This window comes from Carcharhinus amblyrhynchos, chromosome 10 (genome assembly GCF_965287045.1).
Source record: "Carcharhinus amblyrhynchos chromosome 10, sCarAmb.v2.hapA, whole genome shotgun sequence".
In the NCBI taxonomy this organism is placed as follows: Eukaryota; Metazoa; Chordata; class Chondrichthyes; order Carcharhiniformes; family Carcharhinidae; genus Carcharhinus; species Carcharhinus amblyrhynchos.
Genome location: NC_137333.1, coordinates 81,109,330 through 81,132,080, shown reverse-complemented (window position 1 = coordinate 81,132,080; position 22,751 = coordinate 81,109,330). Strand labels below are relative to the sequence as shown.

Genomic DNA, 22,751 nt, shown 5'->3' with positions numbered 1-22,751 from the left:
GATATCCCGCCAGCTGATCCATGCAGGATCTGTGTGCTCATCCGGGTACCCCATGTGGGCCAGTCGCTTTCCATGGGTTGACCTTTGAGAAAGCTGCTCTGACGTCTGCAATGGTGACCTCAGGTAAAGGTTCATCCAAGGCTTCCAGGGTAGAGGGCATGCTCTTGTTGGTCTCTTGGTCAAAATAGGCGTAGAATGCATTGAGCTCATCAGGGAAGGGTGCATTGGAGCTGGTGATTTTACACACCCTTAACAGTAGCCTGATATGTCTTGCAGACCTTGCCCTAGTCGGCGGGAGTCTGTGTGGCTAGCCTGGGACTCTAGCTTGGTCCAGTACTGTCTTTTGGTATTTTTGATGGATCTCCTTAGGTCGTATCTGGCTTTCTTGTCTATGTTGGGTCACCTGACTTGAATGCCTCAGGCCTTGCCTGCTGAAGTCTATGGATATCCCTGTTTATCCACGGTTTCCAGTTGGTAAACAAACAGACTTGCTTCTTTGATTGGTTTATTCAATACATTTGCTTTTTTATTTCACTTAAATCACTCATCTCTTATTCATCTCAGCATTTAATGTCACCTCAACCTGTTCCTTCTCCTTGGTAAATACCAATGCAAAATAATTATTTAATATTTCTACCATGTTTTTATGACTACCTGTGGTTTTTTCCTGTCCATCCCTTAATGGTCTTATTGATGTTCCAGCCTTCCTTTTCTAACTAATGTGCCTGTAAAATACTTTGATGTTCCTTGCTTCCAGCTCCTTTTTGATTTCCTAATAATCTTGATGACCTCTCCCAATTTCCTCACATTTTCTCTTACCATACACTTTTCTGCTATATATGTAATTAATGTATGCCTCCTTTCTAATCGTCAATAGTTCCCTTATGTCTTTATTCACTCATGGGTCTCAGAGGTATTTAGTTTGTTCTTTCCTTTTAATGGAATACATTTTCCCAGTACCTTGCTGAATGTCTCTAAATATTATCCACTACTGCTTTGCATTATTTGTCAATATAGTTGTCTATTTTATTTATCAAAGTTCCATTCTAAGCTCCTCAAAATCAGCTTCTCTCCAATCTATTAATTTGGTTCCATCATAATGCATAGGTCACTATTGCCTAGATGTTCCCTTACTTTTACTTCTCTTACCATTCCACATTACTAAATCCAATAGTGAATATTCCCTGTTAGGGTTATTCCATATTAGGTTAGAAAGGAGTCCTATGCACATGGTAGTAATTCCATTCCCTTATCCACTTTGCCACCTCTTCTGTTCAATTGATACTGTAAAAAGTCTGACAACACCAGGTTTAAGTCCAACCGATTTATTTGATAGTAAACTCGCTAGTCCCTTCGTCTGAGAGTTCTGGCCAGAACTCTCCATTCACCTGACGAAGGGACTAACTCGAAAGCTAGCGAGTTTACTATCAAATAAATTGGTTGGACTTAAACCTGGTGTTGTCAGACTTTTTACTGTGTTTACCCCAGTCCAACGCCGGCATATCCACATCAATTGATACTGGACAGAAGAGAAAGTATTAGGATAACATTCACAATAAAGGTCGCACCGTTTCAAACTCTCTGGTATGATAGTACTGGAAATGCTTGCATGTGTGAAATAATTGTGTTATTGCATTTTTTTCTAAATCACCATTCCAGATTTTTGTTGAAAGAAAACCGCAATCATGCAGACTATCTTAATGAGGAAAGTCTGAATGATTTTGAAACTGAACTAACCATGCCAGTTTAAGAAGATTCTATCATCAGCTAGCTGAATGAAAACACCAATAGCAAGGTCAGTATTCTCCTTCACTGCACCTGTATTTCTTCATCACAAACTGAGTATTTTAAAACGTAAAATGTACAAGGTGTGTTTTATAAGTCCTACAGTCTTGTAATGTTGCAAACTGAAACCCTAATTTATACCTGTCCACAAAAATAAAATATATTTCTTTACACCTGACTACTTCAGACCAACTCAAACTCTCTCAGTTTGAAAGGCAGGCAAGGCATGACCTATATTAATGAGTTTTACGTTTTGCAGTACCTAAACATGGCAAAGAGTAATTTCAGATCCAAAAGATTACGAGGTTATTGTTAGGACTATTTTGTTGGATTGTTCACCCATCCAATCAAGGTACCAGATGTTGAAAGATTTACTATCCTCTTTAAACAAAATTTAGCATTCATTGCAAACGTAGTGCAAATGGTAAAGTTTGCACAGCATATTTTACAATAATTATTCACAACTGTACAGTTAAACCCATTTTAACTGTGCCCTTTCTGGGCAAATGCAGCACCTTAAAAATGGAATAATAAAACAACAAAAAACAGGAAGTTCAAAACACTAACCTGTACTCGTTGGTGAGTTTATTTCCTGCCGAATATTTCGACTTATCTGGCTTCCAGATCTTGCAATTTCACGTTGCGGCTCCAGTATGTCTCTGTATTTTGATACCATGAGTACAGAGATAAAGTATACAACAGCCAAAGCCAAAAACTGAGCCTGCTTACTGTCATCCTGCAAAGAAAAATTGTCAATGAGTCAACTCAAATGAGAAAGGACAGAAAGTACTAAGATAGAGAGGCAGTGCGAATCACAATCTTGGAATAAGTAGTTTAGGGTCAAGTAGAGTAGTTTTGCAGAAGTTAAATGTGGATGGTAAACTAAAGGCAAGAGAAGCAATAGTATGGAATATAGCAGTGAATCGAGAAAGGAAAGGTAATAAACCAATATACGTGTTCATAGACCAATGCTGGAAGTATAACAATAACAGAGAGAATCAGAAGCATACATTCATAACACGATGATAAATACAGCAACCTAGCAGCCACCTGTGTGAGATTATGAATTAAATTACATTGAGTGATAGGATTTTTAAAAATCATGGTTAAGGAATGGAGGTAGGTAACGGTATTAGCAAACTGTTAAATACCAAATTATACACTATCTTGGCATTCAGAAGAAGAGATCTTCATGACAGCAGATGGTATCAATGCAGATAGTGTGAAGCAATAACAAAGCTGAGGTGGTACTGGGAGTACTTTATTGGTCTCCTGATTATTGTGACTTAATATGATTATGCACTTAAGAAAAGCCAGTAAAATCAAACATCTAGGAATAATGAGATTTTAACTTGTAAAAGAATTGGCAAAGCATTAGCAAAACAATAAGATAAAGAATAGATTTAATGAATGTATTCATAAGAGTTTCATAAAGCAACATATCTTCAAATCTACAAGGGGATTTATGATAATTGCTGTAGTTGTGTAACAGATCAGTTATTTCATAACTTAGTTATTTGATATTAAGCAAATATCTTGAAAATAGTAATTTTTATATGTTTGAATTCACAATCAGGCTTGGTGAGCAACTAACTAAAATATGGGATGTCAGGAAAACTAACTTCTGAAATTTTAGAAAACTTTGGACTGGAAAGAAAGCAAATAAAACTAAAATCAAAAGACCAATAATGCATTCACAAAATAAGTATACATTGTTGAAGACAATGACTTTGAGAATAGTATAATCATAAGAATGAGGGGAGATCTCATTGAGACGTATAAGATGATGAATGGGATGGATAGGATAGAGGTGGAGAGACTCTTCCTGCACAGAAAGGACAGTAGGACTAGGGGGCACAGCCTCAAGATAAAGGGGGGGCGGTTTAGAATGGAGTTGAGGAAGAACTTCTTCACTCAAAGGGTGGTGAATCTCTGGAATTCTCTGCCCGTTGAAGTGGTGGAGGCTACCTCGCTAAATATTTTTAAGACGGGGGTTGATGGGTTTTTGATAAGAGAGGGGATTAAGGGTTATGGGGAGAGGGCGGGAATGTGGAACTGAGCCACGACAGATCAGCCATGATCTTATTGAATGGCGGGGCAGGCTCGAAGGGCCAGATGGCCTACTCCTGCTCCTATTTCTTATGTTCTTATGTAAGTCATATTAAACAAACCAGAAACTCTTACGTGATGGCACAGAACAACAAGAAAAGAAGATTACAGAAAGCAGAAAATAAAGATAAAGGATTATGGTAGAAGTTCAAATAGTGTCAAAGCTAACAGCAAAGGGTCCAATAATTATATCAAGAAACAAGATTGACAAAGAAGTAAGTGCCAATTAAAAGCAGTCTTATGCATGACAATAGATGACAAGACAGTAAAAAACATACAATGGCTAAATTAGCATTCTGCTTCAATCTTCACAGTAAAGGAGGATGGTATGATATTAAGATAGTGAGAAGACGAAAAATTAGTGAAACAGCAAAATTTATTAGGATGAACATAAACAGAATCACAGAAATGTTGTGGCACAGAAGGAGGTCATTTGGCCCATCTTATCTGCACCGCTCTCCAAACAAGCAACATGATTTAATGTCATTCCCTGCTTTTTCCCCATACACCTTATTTCTATTCAAGTAATTAATTGTTTCTATTCAAGTAGTCATCTAATGCCCTCTTGGAATGCCTCAATTGAACCTGCCTTCACTACTAGACAATGCATTTCAGACCCGAATCACTCGTTACGTGAAAAAAAAATTCACATCACATTTGCTTCTTTTGCAAATCACCTTAAATCCATGCATTTGTGTTCTTGATCTTTTCACAAGGGGGAACAGTTTATCCCTATCTGCCCAGCCCCTCCATGAATATGACCATCTCTATCCAATCTCCTCTCAACCTTCTCCTCTCCGAGAACAGTCCTAACTTCTCCAAAACTAATGGAAAAAATAGCGATGTTGTGGTCAGACAAATATCCGAGTTCTCACTAAAAGGAATAGCTGAAGAAATGGGGGACACATTAGTTCTAACCTCTTAAAGTTCATTGGATTAATGAATAGTACCAGAGGATTGGTGTTTAGAAAATGAAGAACTGGCAAACCAAGGTCAGTGAATTTAACACTCGAAGAGTTAATTTATCATCAGAAACAGAATATATGGGCATTTTTAAAAGTATACACTGATTTGGAAGATGATCATGATTTCCTGTTAGGCTGAGATGCAGAACTGCATTATAAATGGTGTAGAGTGGAAAAGAAAATAATTATTATAATTACATACAGTGCTAATTTGTGCCTCATGTAAAATATTATTCATTTTTGGGAACTTCATCTTAAGAAAGATATAGCCTTTAAGAAAATCCAATTCATCATGATGATGTATAGGATTAAGGAATGGAGCTAGGATGAAAACAAGATAAACTTGAGTTAGTCAATTGAGATGTGGAGGTAAATGGATGATCTGACCAAGTATAATAATAGAAACTAAGAAGATAGATAAAGAGTAACAACGTTTCTAATAAAAGAATGAAGAACATGAGGGAATTCTTATTCATTATTTATTCACTCACAAGACTAGGGTGCCATTGGTGAGGCCAGCATTTACTACCCATCCCAAAATGCCCTCAAGAAGAAGGTTAGCTGCCTTCTTGAACCGCTACAGCCCATAGTGCTATTCGGAAATTAACTGCACTTTGCTTGATACAACTGAGTTGTACTTCCGAATTCATTAATTGAATTCAAGTTCCATCAGCTGTCATGGTGGTACTTGAACCTGAATAGCTGGAGCATTAGTCTGGGCCTCTGATGACTAGACAAGTTCTGTTATCGCAATGACACCACCTCCCAATAATGACTCAAATAGAAGAGGTAGGTTTTAAGGAGGTCTTCAAAGTTAGGGAAAGATGAATCATGGCAGAAGGATTTTGAAAGAAAATTACAAGTAGCAGGATCATACAAATGATGAAGTGGAATGGGCAGGCACAGATTCACAGTTGGAATGTGGGGCTTGAGCAGATAGCAGGAGGGGAATTGCAAAGAGGACTTTCTAAATGACAAGAATTTTGGAATCTACTCTCGGAGATGAAAAAGGAATGCAAGTCTGTGCAAACATAAGAAAATACTGGATACTAATTTTTGATAACTACATTCACTAGTTTTTGAAAAGAATATATTGTATTTTCAAAACAATTCAATTGCTAAGCTGTAACACTTCAATGCTTTTGCACTGTATTATTTAATCAAAAACAAGACACAGGTTATATTTATACAAATCATGAACATAAATGCTAATCATACTGAAATAAAATACTAGCTATTGTTATAAAATTTTCCTTATCCAGTTTTCTTCTTTCATATAAAATTGGATTTCAAAGACACCACTAGGAGGAGTTTTTTTTTTAAGATATTCTATCTCTGAAAAGCAGAAATACATAAGCTTCCTTCTTCAAAAGTAAAAGACTGACCAGAAATGCAGAAAGCAAAATGTAAACAGAAAATTACATATAGTAAATTATAAATAACAAATATCACATATTAGAATCCCATAAGCTCTGCAGAGAAATATTTTAAATGTTACATTTTGAACAATGCACCATTCACATATATTGCGATACACACGTATAAAATTACATTTAGACTAAGTAAATTAGTGCAGTAAATGTTTTAGTAACTGAACATAGTTGTTGTATTGAGTAAGCAGAAATTTTGAAAAGTTCAGTTCAGCTGGATTACATATTTCAGTATTAGAAAGTGCAGCTATCTGCTGCAAGGTCATTTTTTTCCTTATTGCATCATTTTACGGAAAAATGCAGGAATATAGGTGAAATGTTACCAAAAAATAATCTTGTTAAATGTGGTGGTTAGGGGCAATCTTACCTTCTCATCCCGCCAGTTGATGGAGACGAGTCGGAAAGATCACGTAAGAGCCGAAAAGTCCAGTTCTCAACTGCTTTTGCGCCTTTTATGATCTTACCAGCCTGCCTCAGATTTCTGGTGTGATCAGCCTTGCCCTGGGAAGGAAGGAGGCCCAACATCCAGGGAGAAAGGGTGCTGCTCAGCTGGGAAGGGGGGAAGAAGTGGGCAATATACAGAGAGAGGAGCAATTGCGCACTCTGGTGTGAGCAGCTAGCTTTTTGGTGAGCTTGGGCCCTGCCCCTTCCCCTACTGGCAGGAATCAGACTGTGCATCACTTTTTTGCTCTAGGTGCCTAAGGATTTCATTTGTGGCCTCACTGAAAAATAGAGCTAAAATTCACGCTCCTTCGGGACTTAGAATTTTTTTTGACAAGATCACCTGAAGATTATTTCATTCTCCTTTCTTTTAAGAGTCTAGCATGTTAGTAATTTATTGAATTTTGAAGTAAGAACTACTTCATTCGTTATGAAATGCCTAGATTAAATAATCAAACCGCAAATCCAATGACCAAAGTAAAATAATTTAAGTAAAATAATTACCACATCACGAAAGACAACAGCTCGCAAACGATTAATATCCACATCTTGCAGTAATCTGTCAGGATCCTTAATTGGAGAAAGATTACTAGCAACATTTTCAACACCAGTCTGAAAAAAAAAGCACCTTATTAAAATACTGTTCAAAGTACTTTATTGGTACCAACTTTAGAAACAAGAAAGTGCACATGTAAGAGAGCTCCAAGCATAGGCTAAATAGGGGTCAAACTCTAGAATCCTATTTCCAACATCATGCTCAGTGGGACTTCATTCTCACAAAATTATTCTTAGAATCTAAACATATAAACAATCATGCATTTGAAGAATGCACACTAAAAGGGTCTTTCCTTAGTAAAATTGTGACAATCTGAAAGGCAAGGAATTTGTATTAAGTGATAAATGTTTGACGAATGTGCAGAAATATTGCACAAGCAATAACAACTAGCATTTAAATAGTGCCTTTTAAATGTTCTAAGATGCTTCACAGGAACATTATCAAAAAGTGAACCATTGATACATGCAGTGTTATACTAACAGTTTGCTACTGAAATGGATATTCTGCTCTTTGATTCTTTACACTGTGGGTTCCCATATAACCCAACAACCTTAATTTAAAAGAACTGCCAGCCTGCACCTTGTATGAACAAGAGAAATAGGAGGAGTAGGCAATTTGGCTCCTCAAGCCTGCTCTGGCATTCAATAAGATCATGACTTATTTAATGATTACCTTATCTCTACTTTCGGCCTATCCTCCATAAAACTGTACATCAAAAATCTGCCTGAGCAGGTCAGGTGATGCGAGCACAGGAAATAGCTATGATTCCATGAGCTGTGGCACTACTCAACCTGTAACCCTTTCATTTATTGCACTTACACAGTGCATACTTTCCTAACGCAGGAGTGATAACTCCATTTTGTATCCTTGAAAGATTTTGAGTTACACCTTTGCTACAAAATGCCAAGAAATATTAAGTAAATTGTAGACAAAGATGAGAGTCAGAAGTAACTGGGGTAGAGCCAATTCCTCAACATGGATCTTGATCTGGCACTGTAAGGCATTATAACTGACGATTGCTGATATTATTAAGATCATTAATGAGAAGCTCAGTCTTTTAGCACAAAATATCAGTGCTCATGCGATAGAACTGCAGAATACTGGCAAAAAGCTTGATGAAGTGGAGGACAGAATTGTTACTGTCAAAAATTCAACTTCCTTGGTTGAGGCACGCTTACAAGCCTTGGAAAGCAGCTGCATGGTATGTCAGAATTCCTTGACAATCTGGAGAATCAAGGAAGGAAAAATATCTGGATTGTCATTTTGCCAGGAGAAGCTAAGGGTAAGCTCACAGTTAAATTCTTTGAGAGCTGGCTACCACGTTTTCTTACCTTAGAAATGAAAACTGGGCGCATTAAATTAGAAAAGGCACATTGTATCCTGTCTTCGAGGCCTGGGGACAATCAATGAACCTGGGCCGTAATTATGCATTTTCATAACTTCGAGGATCACCAAAGGGTACTGGAGGCAGCAAAAAGAATGGGCCTTCCTCTACAATGGAGCAAAGATCGCTTTCATTCAGAATTTCTCAGTGGCAATATAACATAGGTGCAAGAGCTTCGATGGAGTTAGAGGATGACTGAAAGCCACTGGGAGTGTAATATGCCCTGCTGTATCCTGCTACATTGAGGGTGACATTTGACAACTCTACAAAGATGTTTGACAATCTGGCCAAGCCATGGCTTTTATGAACTCTATGGAAAGCAATAGTTCGAGATAGCAGACAGCAATTCATTGAAAAATTTGGACTTCATCCCTTATTATTAAAATTCCTTCCTGAATCTGTATTGGTATTTATCATTCTGACTGGGATGATCTAGTAATTAAGCACTACAGGGAGTTTTAATCCTTAAGATTAGCAGGGACTTCCATTTGTCTTTAATGGGAAATATTTCTCAGTGTGCCCTTTCTAGTTCGGGAATAATCTATGCAGATTATATAACATTAGGGCTGTGTAAAAATACCCCTCTTCCTTTCATCCGTATGCATATGATGGTAGTATAGTTTTATGATCTCCCTTGCTCTGATCACGATAACATGAGTAGTGCCACTGCTGGGAGATGGATGAGTGGCTGAAGTTTTAATAGCAGGAGTTACAACGCAGAAAGGGCATTCTGCACTAGCCCTTTTCATGGCATCGCTTGTCTCCTTTCGAACACGTGATTGTTGCTGCAAGAGAAAGCATTTTGATGACGAATGTCTATAGCCGTTCCCCCCCACCCCCCTCCGCCAAATTATTTGCCTGATTTTGTTACTAAAGTCTTTATGGATTTTGCTGAATTACCATCAACAAATTCCTTCACAGGTGGGGAGTTCAATTTTCATCTCAATCTTTCGATGGGTGGACTTCCCATAACTAGGAGTCTTTCCACACAACAGGCAAAGGCATTAGCATTAGTATGCAAGGAAATGGGGAACTTTGATATTTGGAGAACATTACATCCTAAAGATAAAGAGATCACCTTCTTCTTCAATTCCCACCAATGTAAAACTAGAATTGATTCTTTTTTCACACCAAAATCAATATTATACTCAGTTATCTCCTGCTCCATAGATGGTATTGTGATCTCTGATCATGCTCCTGTCTTCCTGGAATTTCTATTCAAGTGGATTCATCCTTGGTCTAGATCTTGGAGATTTAATGCTTCTCTGCTTAAAGATCATAATTTTATCTTGTACTTTCAGAGCGAATTTGATCTCTTCTACTCAGTCAATTCCCTCTCTGAAGTGTGCCTCTCAATCCTGTGGGCAATCTGCAAGGCTTTTGCAAAGGGTTTGGTCATTTTGGAGATCCAACAGAAAGCGTAAAATGCTGGAACTACAGTTGCAGCTTGAAGTAAAGTTGGCTGAAATAGAAAGGAAGGTAACATAGCCACTCAATGCTGAAAGAAATTAATGCAATCCAAACAGCACTGGACTCCTTGCTGGCTCAACATGCTGGGAGGAGTACAAAGTTTGCCAAACAAAAACTATATGAGTTTGGAAATAAATCAAGTAGATACTTGGCTCTACTCGCTAAGAAGGTGGTAGACTCTAGGGCTATTCCTCTGCTAGATTCCAAGGATAACAGCATGATTAAGACAGAGGAGATCAATAAGGCATTTAAAAGCTTCCATGCCGATTTATATAATATCGATCAGTCTAGAGATGCAGTAGTACATGTGAAGTGTTTTTTTTCCTTCCTTCAATCTCACCAGAATTTCAAAAAACCAAAGAAGGGTTGACTCTAAATGCCCCCATTTCTAAGGGGGAAGATTTTTTTTGCCTTGAGAGATTGTCACTCTGTAAAGGTTCTGGAGCTTGATTGTTTTGGGAATGAATTTTATAAGGAATTTGCTAATAGTAGATCTTCTGACTGGTAGGTATAATCATTCATTCGAAGCAGATCTACTGCCCCAGTCACTTCCATAAGAGAATATCTCCCTAATTTTGAAGGCAGGCAAGAATCCTGAGGAATGTCGATCCTATAGGCCAGTTTCACTCTTGATTGGACATTTGAAATTGTTGTCTAAAATACTGGTGTTGCATCTCGAAAAAATCCTCCCTTTTCTTATCCAGGGTGATCAGACTGGATTCTTAAAGAGCCAGAATTCATGTATGTTGGGAAGTTATTAAATATTATTCAGGACTTCCAAAATCAGACAATAGATAGCTGAGTGATCCCATTAAATGCAGAGAAAGCATTTGACTGGGTGGAGTGGAATTATTGATTATACATGCTGCAGAAATTTGGGCCAAGGAGGATGGGTGGACTTTGTTAAATGGATACAAGTGCTTTATAAAAATCCACTGGCAGCAGTTCGTACTAACAGGCTTCAATCTTGTCTCCTGAGGTTATCTTTCCCTGGATTCCGAAGTATGTGCCCAAGCACCAGCTCACAAACTCAACTTCAGATCTTGATTTGGTTTATTATTGTCACAAATATTGTAAAGTTTATTTATTAGTCACAAGCAGTCTTAATTAACACTGCAATGAAGTTATTATGAAACTCCCCTAGTCGCCAAACTCCGGCTGTTCGGGTCAATGCACGTCTTTCAGATTGTGGGAGGAGGCCTGAGCACTCAGAGGAAACCCATGCAGACACGGGGAGGATGTGTAAACTCTACACAACAGTTATCTAAGCTGGGAATCAAACCCAGGTCCCTGGCACAGAGAGGCAGCAGTGCTAATCACCCTGCTGCCCTGGGATACTGTGAAAAATATTGTTTCTTGCGTGCTATACAGGCAAACACATAGTTCATAAAGTACATGAAGGAAAAGGATAGAATAAAGAATTTAGTGTTGCAGTTACAGGTGAAGAGAAAGATCAGCTTAATATATGATAGGACTATTCAAAAGTCTGATGACAGCAGGAAAGAAGCTGTTCTTAAATCTGCTGGTATATGTTTTTAGACTTGAATATCTGAGGTGCATCGTCATTGGGCCCAGGATTGTGCTGGCTGCTTTCTCGAGGCAGTGGGAAGTGCAGACCAGAGTCAATGGGTGGGAGGCTGGTTTGAGTGATGGATTGGGCTACATTCGCAACCCTTTGCAGTTTCAGAGTAGGAGCCAAACCAAGCTGTGATACATTCGGAAAGGATGCTTTGGTGCATCTTTGGCAGGCCAAGAAGAACACTATTGCTTCAAAGGGTTACCTTTGCCCCAACAGCCCAGAGCATGGAGTCACCAGCCTTCAACTGACTTCATCACTGCAAGTCTGCTCCCCACAGCCCTTTTCCTTTTTATGTGCTCCTCTCTTTTTAATTGAACTTGGAGCTCTTCCTACCTCTCTCTGGGACTCTTCTTTTTGGGCTTCTCCAACGTCTCACCTCTCTATCTGGGATCTCTCCCCATCCCTTGTTTGGGACATTTGCCAGCTATGGTATTTCGCTTTCAGTCACCTGAATTCAATTTTGATGTCATTTTTCTTCTGGCACTGGCATGATGGGCCCAATAAACATAAGAATGCAGAGCATCTATAGTCCACTCTCATTCTGCACATGTGCAAAATCTCTGAGACCCATCGGGAATTAAAGTTCACAACCTCCACTCTGAACTTATGTTTGACATTCATAACAGTTCCTTTGATCCACTATTAAAATCTAGAAGTTAGCTTTATTAGACCAAAAGAAGAAATGTAATATACAATATTTATCCTACATTGCATTACCTTGGCAGCTTTGGATCCTGTTATACTCTGAAGATTTTCTTGGGGCTTATTGCTCACCACTGAAGTTTTTGTCACCCTGTCTCTTTGCCTCTGACGACATTCCAGGCAATTTCTCACAGCAACACAACAAACTGCAAAGGTATAATCAGACATTATTAATACAATCCTTTCTCTTCTCACATTTACAGCTTTAAATCGTCACTTTAATATATGCAAAACAAAATAAAAAATACATTGCTTTTTGTGCCAGGTAATTACATGCCAATGAGTCTTACATCAGTGGTAGGGAAATTATTGGAGAGGATTCTTTGAGACAGGATTTACTCCCACTTGGAAATAAGTGGACGTATTAGCAAGTGGCAACATCGTTTTGTGAAGGGAAGGTCTTGTCTAACTTAGTCGAGTTTTTCTAGGAAGTGACGAAGACGATTGATGAGGGTAGAGCAGTGAATATTGTCTACATGGACTTCAGTAAGGCCCTTGACAAGTTCCCTCACGGCAGACTGGTGCAGAAAGTGAAGTCACATGGGATCAGAGGTGAGCTGGCAAGGTGGATACAGAACTGGCTTGGTCATAGAAGATAGAGGGTAGCAGTTGAATGATGTGTTTCTGAATGGAGGGCTGTGATAAGTGGCTCTCCTCAGGGATCAGTGCTGGGACCTTTGCTGTTCATAATATAAATAAATGATTTGGAGGAAAATATAACTGGTTTGATTTGTAAGTTTACAAATGACACAAAGGTTGGTGGATTTGCAGATAGTAATGAGGACCATCAGAAGAGACAGCAGGATATCGGTAGGTCGGAGGCTTGGGCAGAGAGATGGCTGACGGAGTTAAATCTGGACAAATGTGAGGTAATACATTTTGGATGGTCTAATGAAGATAGGAAATACACAGTAAATGACAGAAACCTTATGAGTATTGACAGGCAGAGGGAATTGGGTGTACAGGTACACAGGTCACTGAAAATAGCAAAGCAGATGGAGAAGGTAATCAAGAAGGCATACGGCATGCTTGCCTTCTTCGGCCAGGGCACCAAGTTTAAAAATTCACAAGTCATGCTGCAGCTTTATAGAACCTTAGTTAGGCCACGCTTGGGAATATAGTTTTCAATTCTGATCGCCACACTACCAGAAGGATGTGGAGACTTTGGAGAGGGTACAAAAAAGATTTAGCAGGATGTTGCCTGGTATGGATGGCATTAGCTATGAGGAGAGGTCGGAGAAACTTGGTTTGTTCTCACTGGAACACGGAGGTTGAGAGGCAACCTGATAGAAGTCTACAAGATTATGAGGGGCATGGACAGAGTGGATAGTCAGAAGCTTTTTCCCCCAGAGTGAATGAGTCAATTACTAGGGGGCATAGGTTTAAGGTGCGACAGGCAAGGTTTAAAGGGGATGTACAAGGCATTTACACAGAGGGTGGTGGTGCCTGGAACTCGCTGCCGGGGGAGATAGTGGAAGCAGATACGATAGTGAGTTTTAAGGGGCGTCTGGACAAATACAGGAATAGGATGGTAATAGAGGGGTATGGTCCCCGGAAGGGTAGGGGGTTTTAGTTCAGTCAGGCAGCATGGTCGGTGCAGGCTTGAAGGGCAGAAGGGCTTGTTCCTGCGCTGTAATTTTCTTTGTTCTTTGTTCTTATGTCTGCGCATGCAAACAAGAGTCTTAAAATCTCAAATTAAAAGTAATGGATAATCTAATGGTTCTTTTGCAAAATTTCAAACAAACAAAGTGTGTACTGTATTGAATTGTAAGGACAGGAAAATGATTCTGATGTGCAAGCTATAGGATCAAAAAACTGACATGAAATTAAATATCCCCCTATCCTGCCAAGAGAAACATTCCAATTACTATTCACTACACGTGGATGGATTCATTCAACAGTGCAGCACAGGTAAGATATCAGGTTGGATAACTGTTTTGGCCAGCATGTACAGGATGGGCCAAATGGCCTCCACCTAAGCTATAAATTCTCCTCTGTTTTTATGTTTGTACTCCTCAGAGGAGGTTGAAAGGAGCTTTTAAAAAAGACGTTCCAAATAATGATGGGTCCAGAAATTACCCTATCATTGAAAGAGTCGAGGACTAGAAGACAGAGATCAAAAGTAAGTGGAAAAAGAACCAAAGGCACCAAGGGAAAAAACACTTCTATTCAGTGAGTGGTTGAGATCTAGAGGACATGGTCTGAGAACATGATGGAGACAGGTATAATCACAGGATTTTAAAAAGGAATTCGATAAGTACCTGAGAAAAACATTGCACAGCTATGGAAGTGTGACTTGTTGAATTGTTCTGGCAGACAGTTGGCTAGAGTACTGTACTGTACTTTAACAATTCAAGAGTTTAATGCCTGACATAGATTATAAAGGGTCAGAAACAAGAGTACAATATAGTGGACAAGTAAAAGGGATAAAGCTAAAGTACTGAAGAAAGAAACAAGAGGACAAAAATTTTGCACATTGGCTAGAATTTTATCTACCCGCTTGCCACAGGAATTGGAGCAGGCAAGGGATGGGCTATAGGAAGATCTGTTGACCTTGGGGCAGGATTTTATGGTTCCAGGGCGAACAAGGCCATAAAATCCCACCCATTAGCTTGGTGCATTTGGTACAATGCTCATTGTTGGGCGGGACATTCCTCCCCCCGCAGCATGTTTTGCTGGTCACTGGTGGCGAGATCTTATGGCCCCATCATTGTCAACTGGGTTTCCCATTGAATGCATCCCTTGCAGCTGGAAAACCCATGACAGGGGTACTCCGTTGGCAGGACTGTACGATCCTGCCAGTATAAACAGCAGCAAGATTTAGGAACCTATGTCAGAGCTTATGGATTCAAATCCTACTCAGCATTTAAACACATAATTTAAGCTAATATTTCAGATTAAGATGGAGATATAGTTGAAATAATCTACTTGTATTAAGTTCCATTCTGATATTGAACTCTATAGGCAAATACCCAAATCTAGAATTCTGCAAATGGCAAAACGTACAACTTTCTATACAGAAGTTGTGAGCTTCTGAATCAGGATACACACTGCTTGGATTTACAGTTTAAACTATCTGTAACTATCCACACTTGACTTTTCCAATATTCTCTCTCCTTGTTGACCTTCCATCTTTAGTCATTGAAAGCTCTGTTGGTCTTATCCTACCTTGAAGGCCTGTTCGCCTATTATCCCTGTGCTTGATTCCCTACATTGGTTCCTGATTCTTTAGCATGGTAACGAACAGGACATCTAATGGCCAACCAGTAGATGTAACTTACCTGGATTTCCAAAAAACATTCAATAAGGTACCACACAAAAGGTTCTTAATACAGTAAGAGCTCATGGTGTCAGAGGTACTATATCAGCATGGATACAAGATTGGCCAAATGCTAGAAGACAGATTTGGAATAAGAGATGCATTTTCAGGGTGGCAACTTGTAACTAACTAGTGGAGTGCCATAGGGATTCATGCTGAGGCCACAATTATTTCAATATATATTAATGACTTGGATGAGGGAAGTGAATGTACTATTGCCAAGTTTGCAGGTCACACAAAAACAAGTGGAACGAACATGGTAAGGATGACACAGAGACTACAGACGGATATAGACAGGTTAAGTACGTGGTCAAAATCTTGGTAGATAGAATATAATGCAGAAAAATGTGAAGTTATGCACTTTGGTATGAAGAATAAAGGAGCTGAGTATTATCTAAGTGGAAAAAGACTGCAGAAAACTGCAGCACACAAGGATTTTGGGGGTCTTCGCAAAAAACTAGCATGCGACTTTAGCAGGTAATTGGGAAAGCAAATTAAATGCTGGTGTTTATGTCAAGCAGAATGACATATAAAGGTAGGGAAGTTTTGCAAAAACTATACAAGGCATTAGTTACACCACACCTACAATACTGTGAGCAGTTTTGGTCCCCTTATCTAAGGAAAGATATAGTGGCATTAGAGGCAATCCAGAGAAGGTTCACTAGGTTGATCCAAGTATGGTGGGATTTTCTTATGTGGAGAGGTTAGGTGAGTTGTATCTGCATTCATTGGAGTTGAAGATGGAAATGAGGAGGGTGGCACAGTGACACAGTGTTTAGCACTGCTGCCTCACAGCACCAAGAACCTGGGTTCAATTCCAGCCTTATTCTGAGATTATGCCCTCTGGTCCTAGAGTCTCCCTTGTCAAGCTCCCTGAGAATCCTATATGTCTCAATCAGGTCATCCCTCATTCTTCTAAATTCCAGCCTTGGTTGACTGTGTGGAATTTGCATGTTCTCCCTGTGTCTGCATGGGTTTTCTCCCACAGTCCAGAAGTGTTCAGATTAGGTGGATTGGCCATGCTAAATTGTTCATTACTGTTCCAAACTATGTATGTTAGGTGGGTTAGCCATGGTATATGCTCAGGGTTACTGGAATGGGTGGGCCTTGGGTAAGATGCTCTTTTGGAGAGTCGGTGCAGATACGATGGACCGAATGGCCTCTTTCCGCACTGTAGGGATTCTATGATACGAGATCAGCCATGATTTCATTGAATGGTGGAGGAGACACGATGGGCCAAATGGCCCACTTCTGTTCCTATGTCTTACAATCCAGCAAAGCCTTGATATTAAAAAACACATCATTGTGTTCAAATCTCTCAATCACCTCTCCTCTCACAATCTTTACCAAAAAATTCCTGCAATGCAGACTCATTCTGCACCAATTCCCTGAAAGAGTATCTTACACGGGCCCACTCTGGGTAAGTCATGTGGCTCATGTTTAAATTTTGCCAAGTTAATCTAAACCACAGTTTTTTAATCTTCGGACCATGGACGTTAGGATAGAAATGTTTAGAAAGCTTGAAATACCTTGAAACACAGACACAGGCTGTGAGTAAAAAATTATGGAATACGGTTGCCTGTGGATTAGCACTACAAACAGTACCATAAAACCATAGAAAATTACAGCTCAGAAACAGGCCTTTTGGCCGTTCTTGTCTGTGCCAAACCATTTTTTGCCTAGTCCCACTGACCTGCACTTGGACCATATCCCTCCATGCCCCTCTCATCCATGAGCCTGTCCAAGTTTTTCTTAAATGTTAAAAGTGACCCCACATTTACCACTTTATCCAGCAGCTATTCCACACTCCCACCATTCTCTGTCTGAAGAAGCAATCCCCTCCCCTAATATTCCCTTTAAACTTTTCTCCTTTCACCCTTAACCCATGCCCTCTGGTTTTTCTCTCCCCTAGCCTCAGTGGAAAAAGCCTGCTTGCATTCACTATCTATACCCATCAAAATCTTATACACCTCTATCAAATCTCCCCTCATTCTTCTACGCTCCAGGGAATAAAGTCCTAACCTATTCAATCTCTCTCTGTAACTCAGCTTCTCAAGTCCCAGCAACGTCCTCGTGAACCTTCTCTGCACTCTTTCAACCTTATTTACATCCTTCCTGTAACTAGGTGACCAAAACTGTACACAATACTCTAAATTCAGCCTCACCAATGCCTTATATAACCTTACCATAACACTCCAACTTTTGTACTCGATACTCCGATTTATAAAGGCCAATGTACCAAAAGCACTGTTTACAACCCTATCCACCTGTGACGTCACTTTTAGGGAATTCTGTACCTGTATTCCCAGATCCCTCTGTTCAACTGCACTCTTCAGAGTCCTACCATTTACCCTGTACGTTCTACTTTGGTTTGTTCTTCCAAAGTGCAATACCTCACATTTGTCTGCATTAAATTCCATTTGTCATTTTTCAGCCCATTTTTCTAGTTGGTCCAAATCCCTCTGCAAGCTTTGAAAACCTTCCTCACTGTCCACTACACCTCCAATCTTTGTATCATCAGCAAATTTGCTGATGCAATTTACCACATTATCATCCAGATCATTGATATAGATGACAAACAACAATGGACCCAATACCAATCCCTGCAGCACACCACTAGTCACAGGCCTCCACTCAGAGAAGCAATCCTCCACAACCACTCTCTGGCTTCTTCCATTGATGTGGGTATGCCGGCGTTGGACTGGCGTAAACACAGTAAAAAGTCTGACAACACCAGGTTTTAGTCCAACCTATTTATTTGATAATAATTTGAGAATATTATCAAATAAATAGGTTGGACTAAAACCTGGTGTTGTCAGACTTTTTACTGTTCTTCCATTGAGCCAGTGTCTAATCCAATTTACCACAATTTACTAGAATTGGATGAGATAATTGCTATAAAAAAGACTTACATTTAAACAGCACCTCTACAAACTACCAGACATCTTAAAATACTTCACAGCTAATGAAATATTACTGAAGTGTAGTTACTGCCATTATGCAAAAAGCACTACAACCAAATAATGCTCAGTAATCATCTGCAAACAATTATGTGAATATGATCAAATGATGTGCTTTTGTAACGTTGATTGAAGTATAAACATGATCAGGACACCAGGAATGACTCTCTTGAAATAGTGCTATGGGATCTTTTATGATCATTTTTGTGTTAAACGGACAGCACTTTCATTTAAGATTTCATCTGAAAGTCTGCACCTCTGACATTGGAGCATTCCCTCTCTACTGCACAGGAGTGTCAACCTTTATTTCTGTGCGCAAGTCTTGGAATGAGATGTAAACCCACAACCTCCTGACTTGGATGATTACCAACTGAGACACAATTGACATATAAGATAGAAGGAACAGAAGTGAGGTGAGCTGAAGTGAGAGAGGTTGAAGTTAATGGGCTAAGGGATGTATTTTTCCACAGTAAAATCATAACCAAATGTCGTCTGTCAGCAAACTAATAAAAGATGCTGCAGTTTGGAAATTGGTTGCCACATTTGTCAATATGAAAAACAAAGAGGGCGATTCTCCCCAAAAAATTCTAAGTGTCCAATTCACGTAAAAACTGGAGTAAACCTCGTTGTTTTATTCATTCAGGGTTTCAAAATGAATCTCCCACACTCAGTGCACTGCAGAGTGCACTAGTGTGATTCACATGAAAAAATTGCGTGCGAAGCCTATACCAGCTGAAGAGCCCAGCAGCATAGTGCTGAGTGGATCAGCTTCACCGTCCCCCCACCATCCCAATCTCCTGATCCTCCCCTCCCCCTCCTCTTGGCACAGCCCAATGCACAGTGGGCAGTGCCAAGATGTCCCCTAGGCATTGCCACTTTGCCCCTTGGGCAGTGCCAGGGGCCCAGACTGGCACTGAATGGCCAATGGCCAGAAGGCACCCCCTTACCCCTGATCCTCTGGTGGGCCTCGATACCCCTCCTTCATTCCAGCACAGTCGGGCCACCAGCCTCCCCACAAACGGGGAGCTGTTGTAAACCCCACTGAAATGAAACACACTTGGCTGGGTGGGAGAGGCTAGCAGGCCCAGAGATTTCAGTCCTGGGCCTGCTGATGGGATTCAAATTGTATTTAAATGAGAATTTGAATAATTAATACAATTTTGCGCCAGAAATCAGCACAGGAACTGATGGCGCCTGAGACTCATGGCAGCTGTGGCATCCAATGGGAAGCCTGCTACCCCATGCAGCAGGCTGGGAGAATTGCCCCCAAACTTTTTGTAATGTAACCCATTGGATATTCTGTGAATGTAATAGAAATAGCGTGGAAGTGCACATTCCTTCAGTGACAATAAACTGTGTTAGGATCGCTGGACTTCATATGACAGTTATGTTTTAATTAGTCTCTGATAAGTTACAGAAAGCCCCGGAATTGAAGGAGGATGTGAAATTGTGCTGTATTCTGCCTGGCAATAAATCTGGTTGCCATTGGAACAGACAGTTAAGTTCAAAAGTTGTTCAAAGTAAGGTGCTAGTTCTAACACCTGGCCACAAAGAAAAACGCAGTTGGTCTCACTGCTGCAGATTCTCAGAGTTGGGAGAAAGTAACCCACCACAGGTGCTGTTTACCAAGCAGTAACTCCTGATTTGTGTTTTGTAGATTGTCAACAGCTTTGCTGCATCAAGAAGCAAGTTACTCTCGGACAATGCCCAGATTCTTACATGGTCTTATAGCCACAATATTTAAATACTGACCAATTTAAATCAATAATGACCCCAAGTGTTGATGGTGAGGGAGTTAAATCTGGTAATTTAACAATGGCCACTGAATGTCAAATGGAGGTATTTAGTTTCCCTTGTTGGTGATGACCATTGCCAGGCATGGGTGTAAAAAAAATTTTAGTTGTCATAATTCAGCCCAAGCCTGAACGCTGCTTTCAGGCATAGGTTACTTTATTACCTGAGAAACTGCAAATAAAGCCTAACACTGAGTGAGTGAGGTCCCCACTTCTGGCATTATGTTGAAAAGATGATCACTGACAAAGCAGCTGAAGATGGTTAGGCCTAGGACATTTCTGTAAGAGACTTTTGTAACAGTGATCTCTAACCGAGGTGATAGGTTTCTAAGTACTGCCATCTTCCCATTGCTCTTGGATGACTACCAAACCAAATGCCAATGAAAGGACATCAAGAAATGCCACAGCTTGGAAAAGACCAAGAACACTGGGGAGAATTGGAGTGATTTCCCGAGACCTGTGGCACACTTTGTTTTGGTCCCAAGAGAACTCTCATGATCCTGTAACGTACGGGGAACTACTGGGTGAAATTTAAACAGAATGAGAATTGTTTGTTGAGATTTTGGGTTTAACATCAAAGTGTTTACAAAATATAGTCTGACGTGTTAATAATGAGTGCTTTGTTTAACTCCATTTATACAGAGTCTTATACAGCAAAAGCTTTTGTTAAAAACATGAAAAACATGTAACTTGAGGCATAGTGCTTTCAGTTAACAACTAGGAGTTCCGATTTCTTTTTGAAAGTTAACAGTCTTCCCCAGGAGCATAAGGGAACAGAGGGTTGATGATGATAGCCTGGAAAATCTGGTATCTTTGGATTTCCAAATGATTTTTGATAAAATTCCAGCAAATTCTAAACCTATGGAATAAAAAGGGCAATGGCAGAACAGATCTGAAATTGTCTAAGTAGCAAAAAAACAGAGTTTTGGTGAAATATTGTTTTCAGATAACAGGAGGTTATGCTGCCATGTTCCCCAGGGGTTGGTAGTAATATCACTGCTTTACTGTTTTGTAATTTGAACTAGGGTACAGAGGGCACAATTTCAAAATTTACAAATTACATGATACTTGGAAGTATTATGTGGAGGACAGTGATAGGCTTCAAAGGACATGGGCAAGCTGGCAGAAAAGGCAGATCCATGGCAGATGTGATTTATCTAGGAAAGTAAAAGTGATGTACATTAGCACAATGAATGATTGCAATTCTGAAGTTTGCAAGATCATGTTATCAGGTCATATTTTTTAGTTCATAACGTTTAGTTCATTTTCTGGGACTGTAGTTTTAGATGTGGGATAAATAAAAGTAGTCTTGTGACCTGTTCTGGCATTGTCTGACAGTAAGCCTGGGTGGTTTGAGATCCAAGAGAGACTTAAATTGTTTTACTCAGAGGACGATGCAACATATTTACTCTCAAGAACAATTACAACAATTTCTAAGGCTACAATGTGTCGACCGCTGAGTATTCCAAAGTCCCAGAAAGGTATTAATATCTAAGTTGTAAAGAGTTGCGTTGTAAACTTTATCTTGGAAAGAAAGATAAGGAAGTTGGGTTCAAGGATAATTAATTAACTTATCACATTTCCCATTACCATGGGTAAGAGGACAGAGGAAGCCATTTTGAGATGTTTAAAAAGCTTCCCTACAAATCCATGAAAATCACAGACAGACGGTATTGCAATTCTGTCTCATGTGATCTGTAGCCAACTTGAGAGCTAAGCAGCAAAAGATAGAATCAACCAGACACAGTAAACTGAGAAAATCCAGACTCTACTTGATTACCCTGTGAGCATGGTTGGGAATGTATTCACCAAGCTCATGAACTATGATGTTCACATTGTAGATTTCATTCTCTAACTCCTAGCTTGGAGTTAGAGACCGAAATCTACAAGGTAAACTTCAGTTTGAGATAGTTCTGGGCCTTCACTGAAATTGAGTGGGCTCAAGAAAACTAGGACATCAACCATGGCTATTAGGCTGGAAATGTAAAAAGGAAGCAAACTTTTGAAAATTGGGATTAACGGAATAAGAGCTGTAATTCCATGTGTCATAGGTAAAAAGGAACCATTTATTTCTACAGTTTGAAATGTGAGTTGCCAACAAAAGAAAATAGAGTCCAGTCAATAGTGTATTTAGTAATTTGATCCAGTAACATTTTTAAAACAAGAAATTTTCATGTGCTATTCTTTCTGGAATTTGAAATACAATTTAAAGTTAACAGCCTCTAAAAGGCAGATCAGGAGCAGAGGAATCTGGGGAT

General features: G+C 39.6%; 1 protein-coding gene across 4 annotated transcripts in view; it reads right to left on the bottom strand.

The window, feature by feature from the left end:
• nbeaa (neurobeachin a) overlaps nt 1-22,751 on the bottom strand; it is an 825,376-nt gene that overhangs the window by 490,367 nt on the left and 312,258 nt on the right. For all 4 annotated transcript variants that reach the window (XM_080197464.1, XM_080197465.1, XM_080197462.1 and 1 more), the window contains 3 exons: nt 12,437-12,567; nt 7,235-7,342; nt 2,353-2,521 (listed from right to left, as the gene is read on the bottom strand). In XM_080197464.1, the coding sequence (XP_080053590.1) occupies nt 2,353-2,521; nt 7,235-7,342; nt 12,437-12,567 (408 nt within the window). The remainder of the gene's footprint in view (nt 1-2,352; nt 2,522-7,234; nt 7,343-12,436; nt 12,568-22,751) is intronic.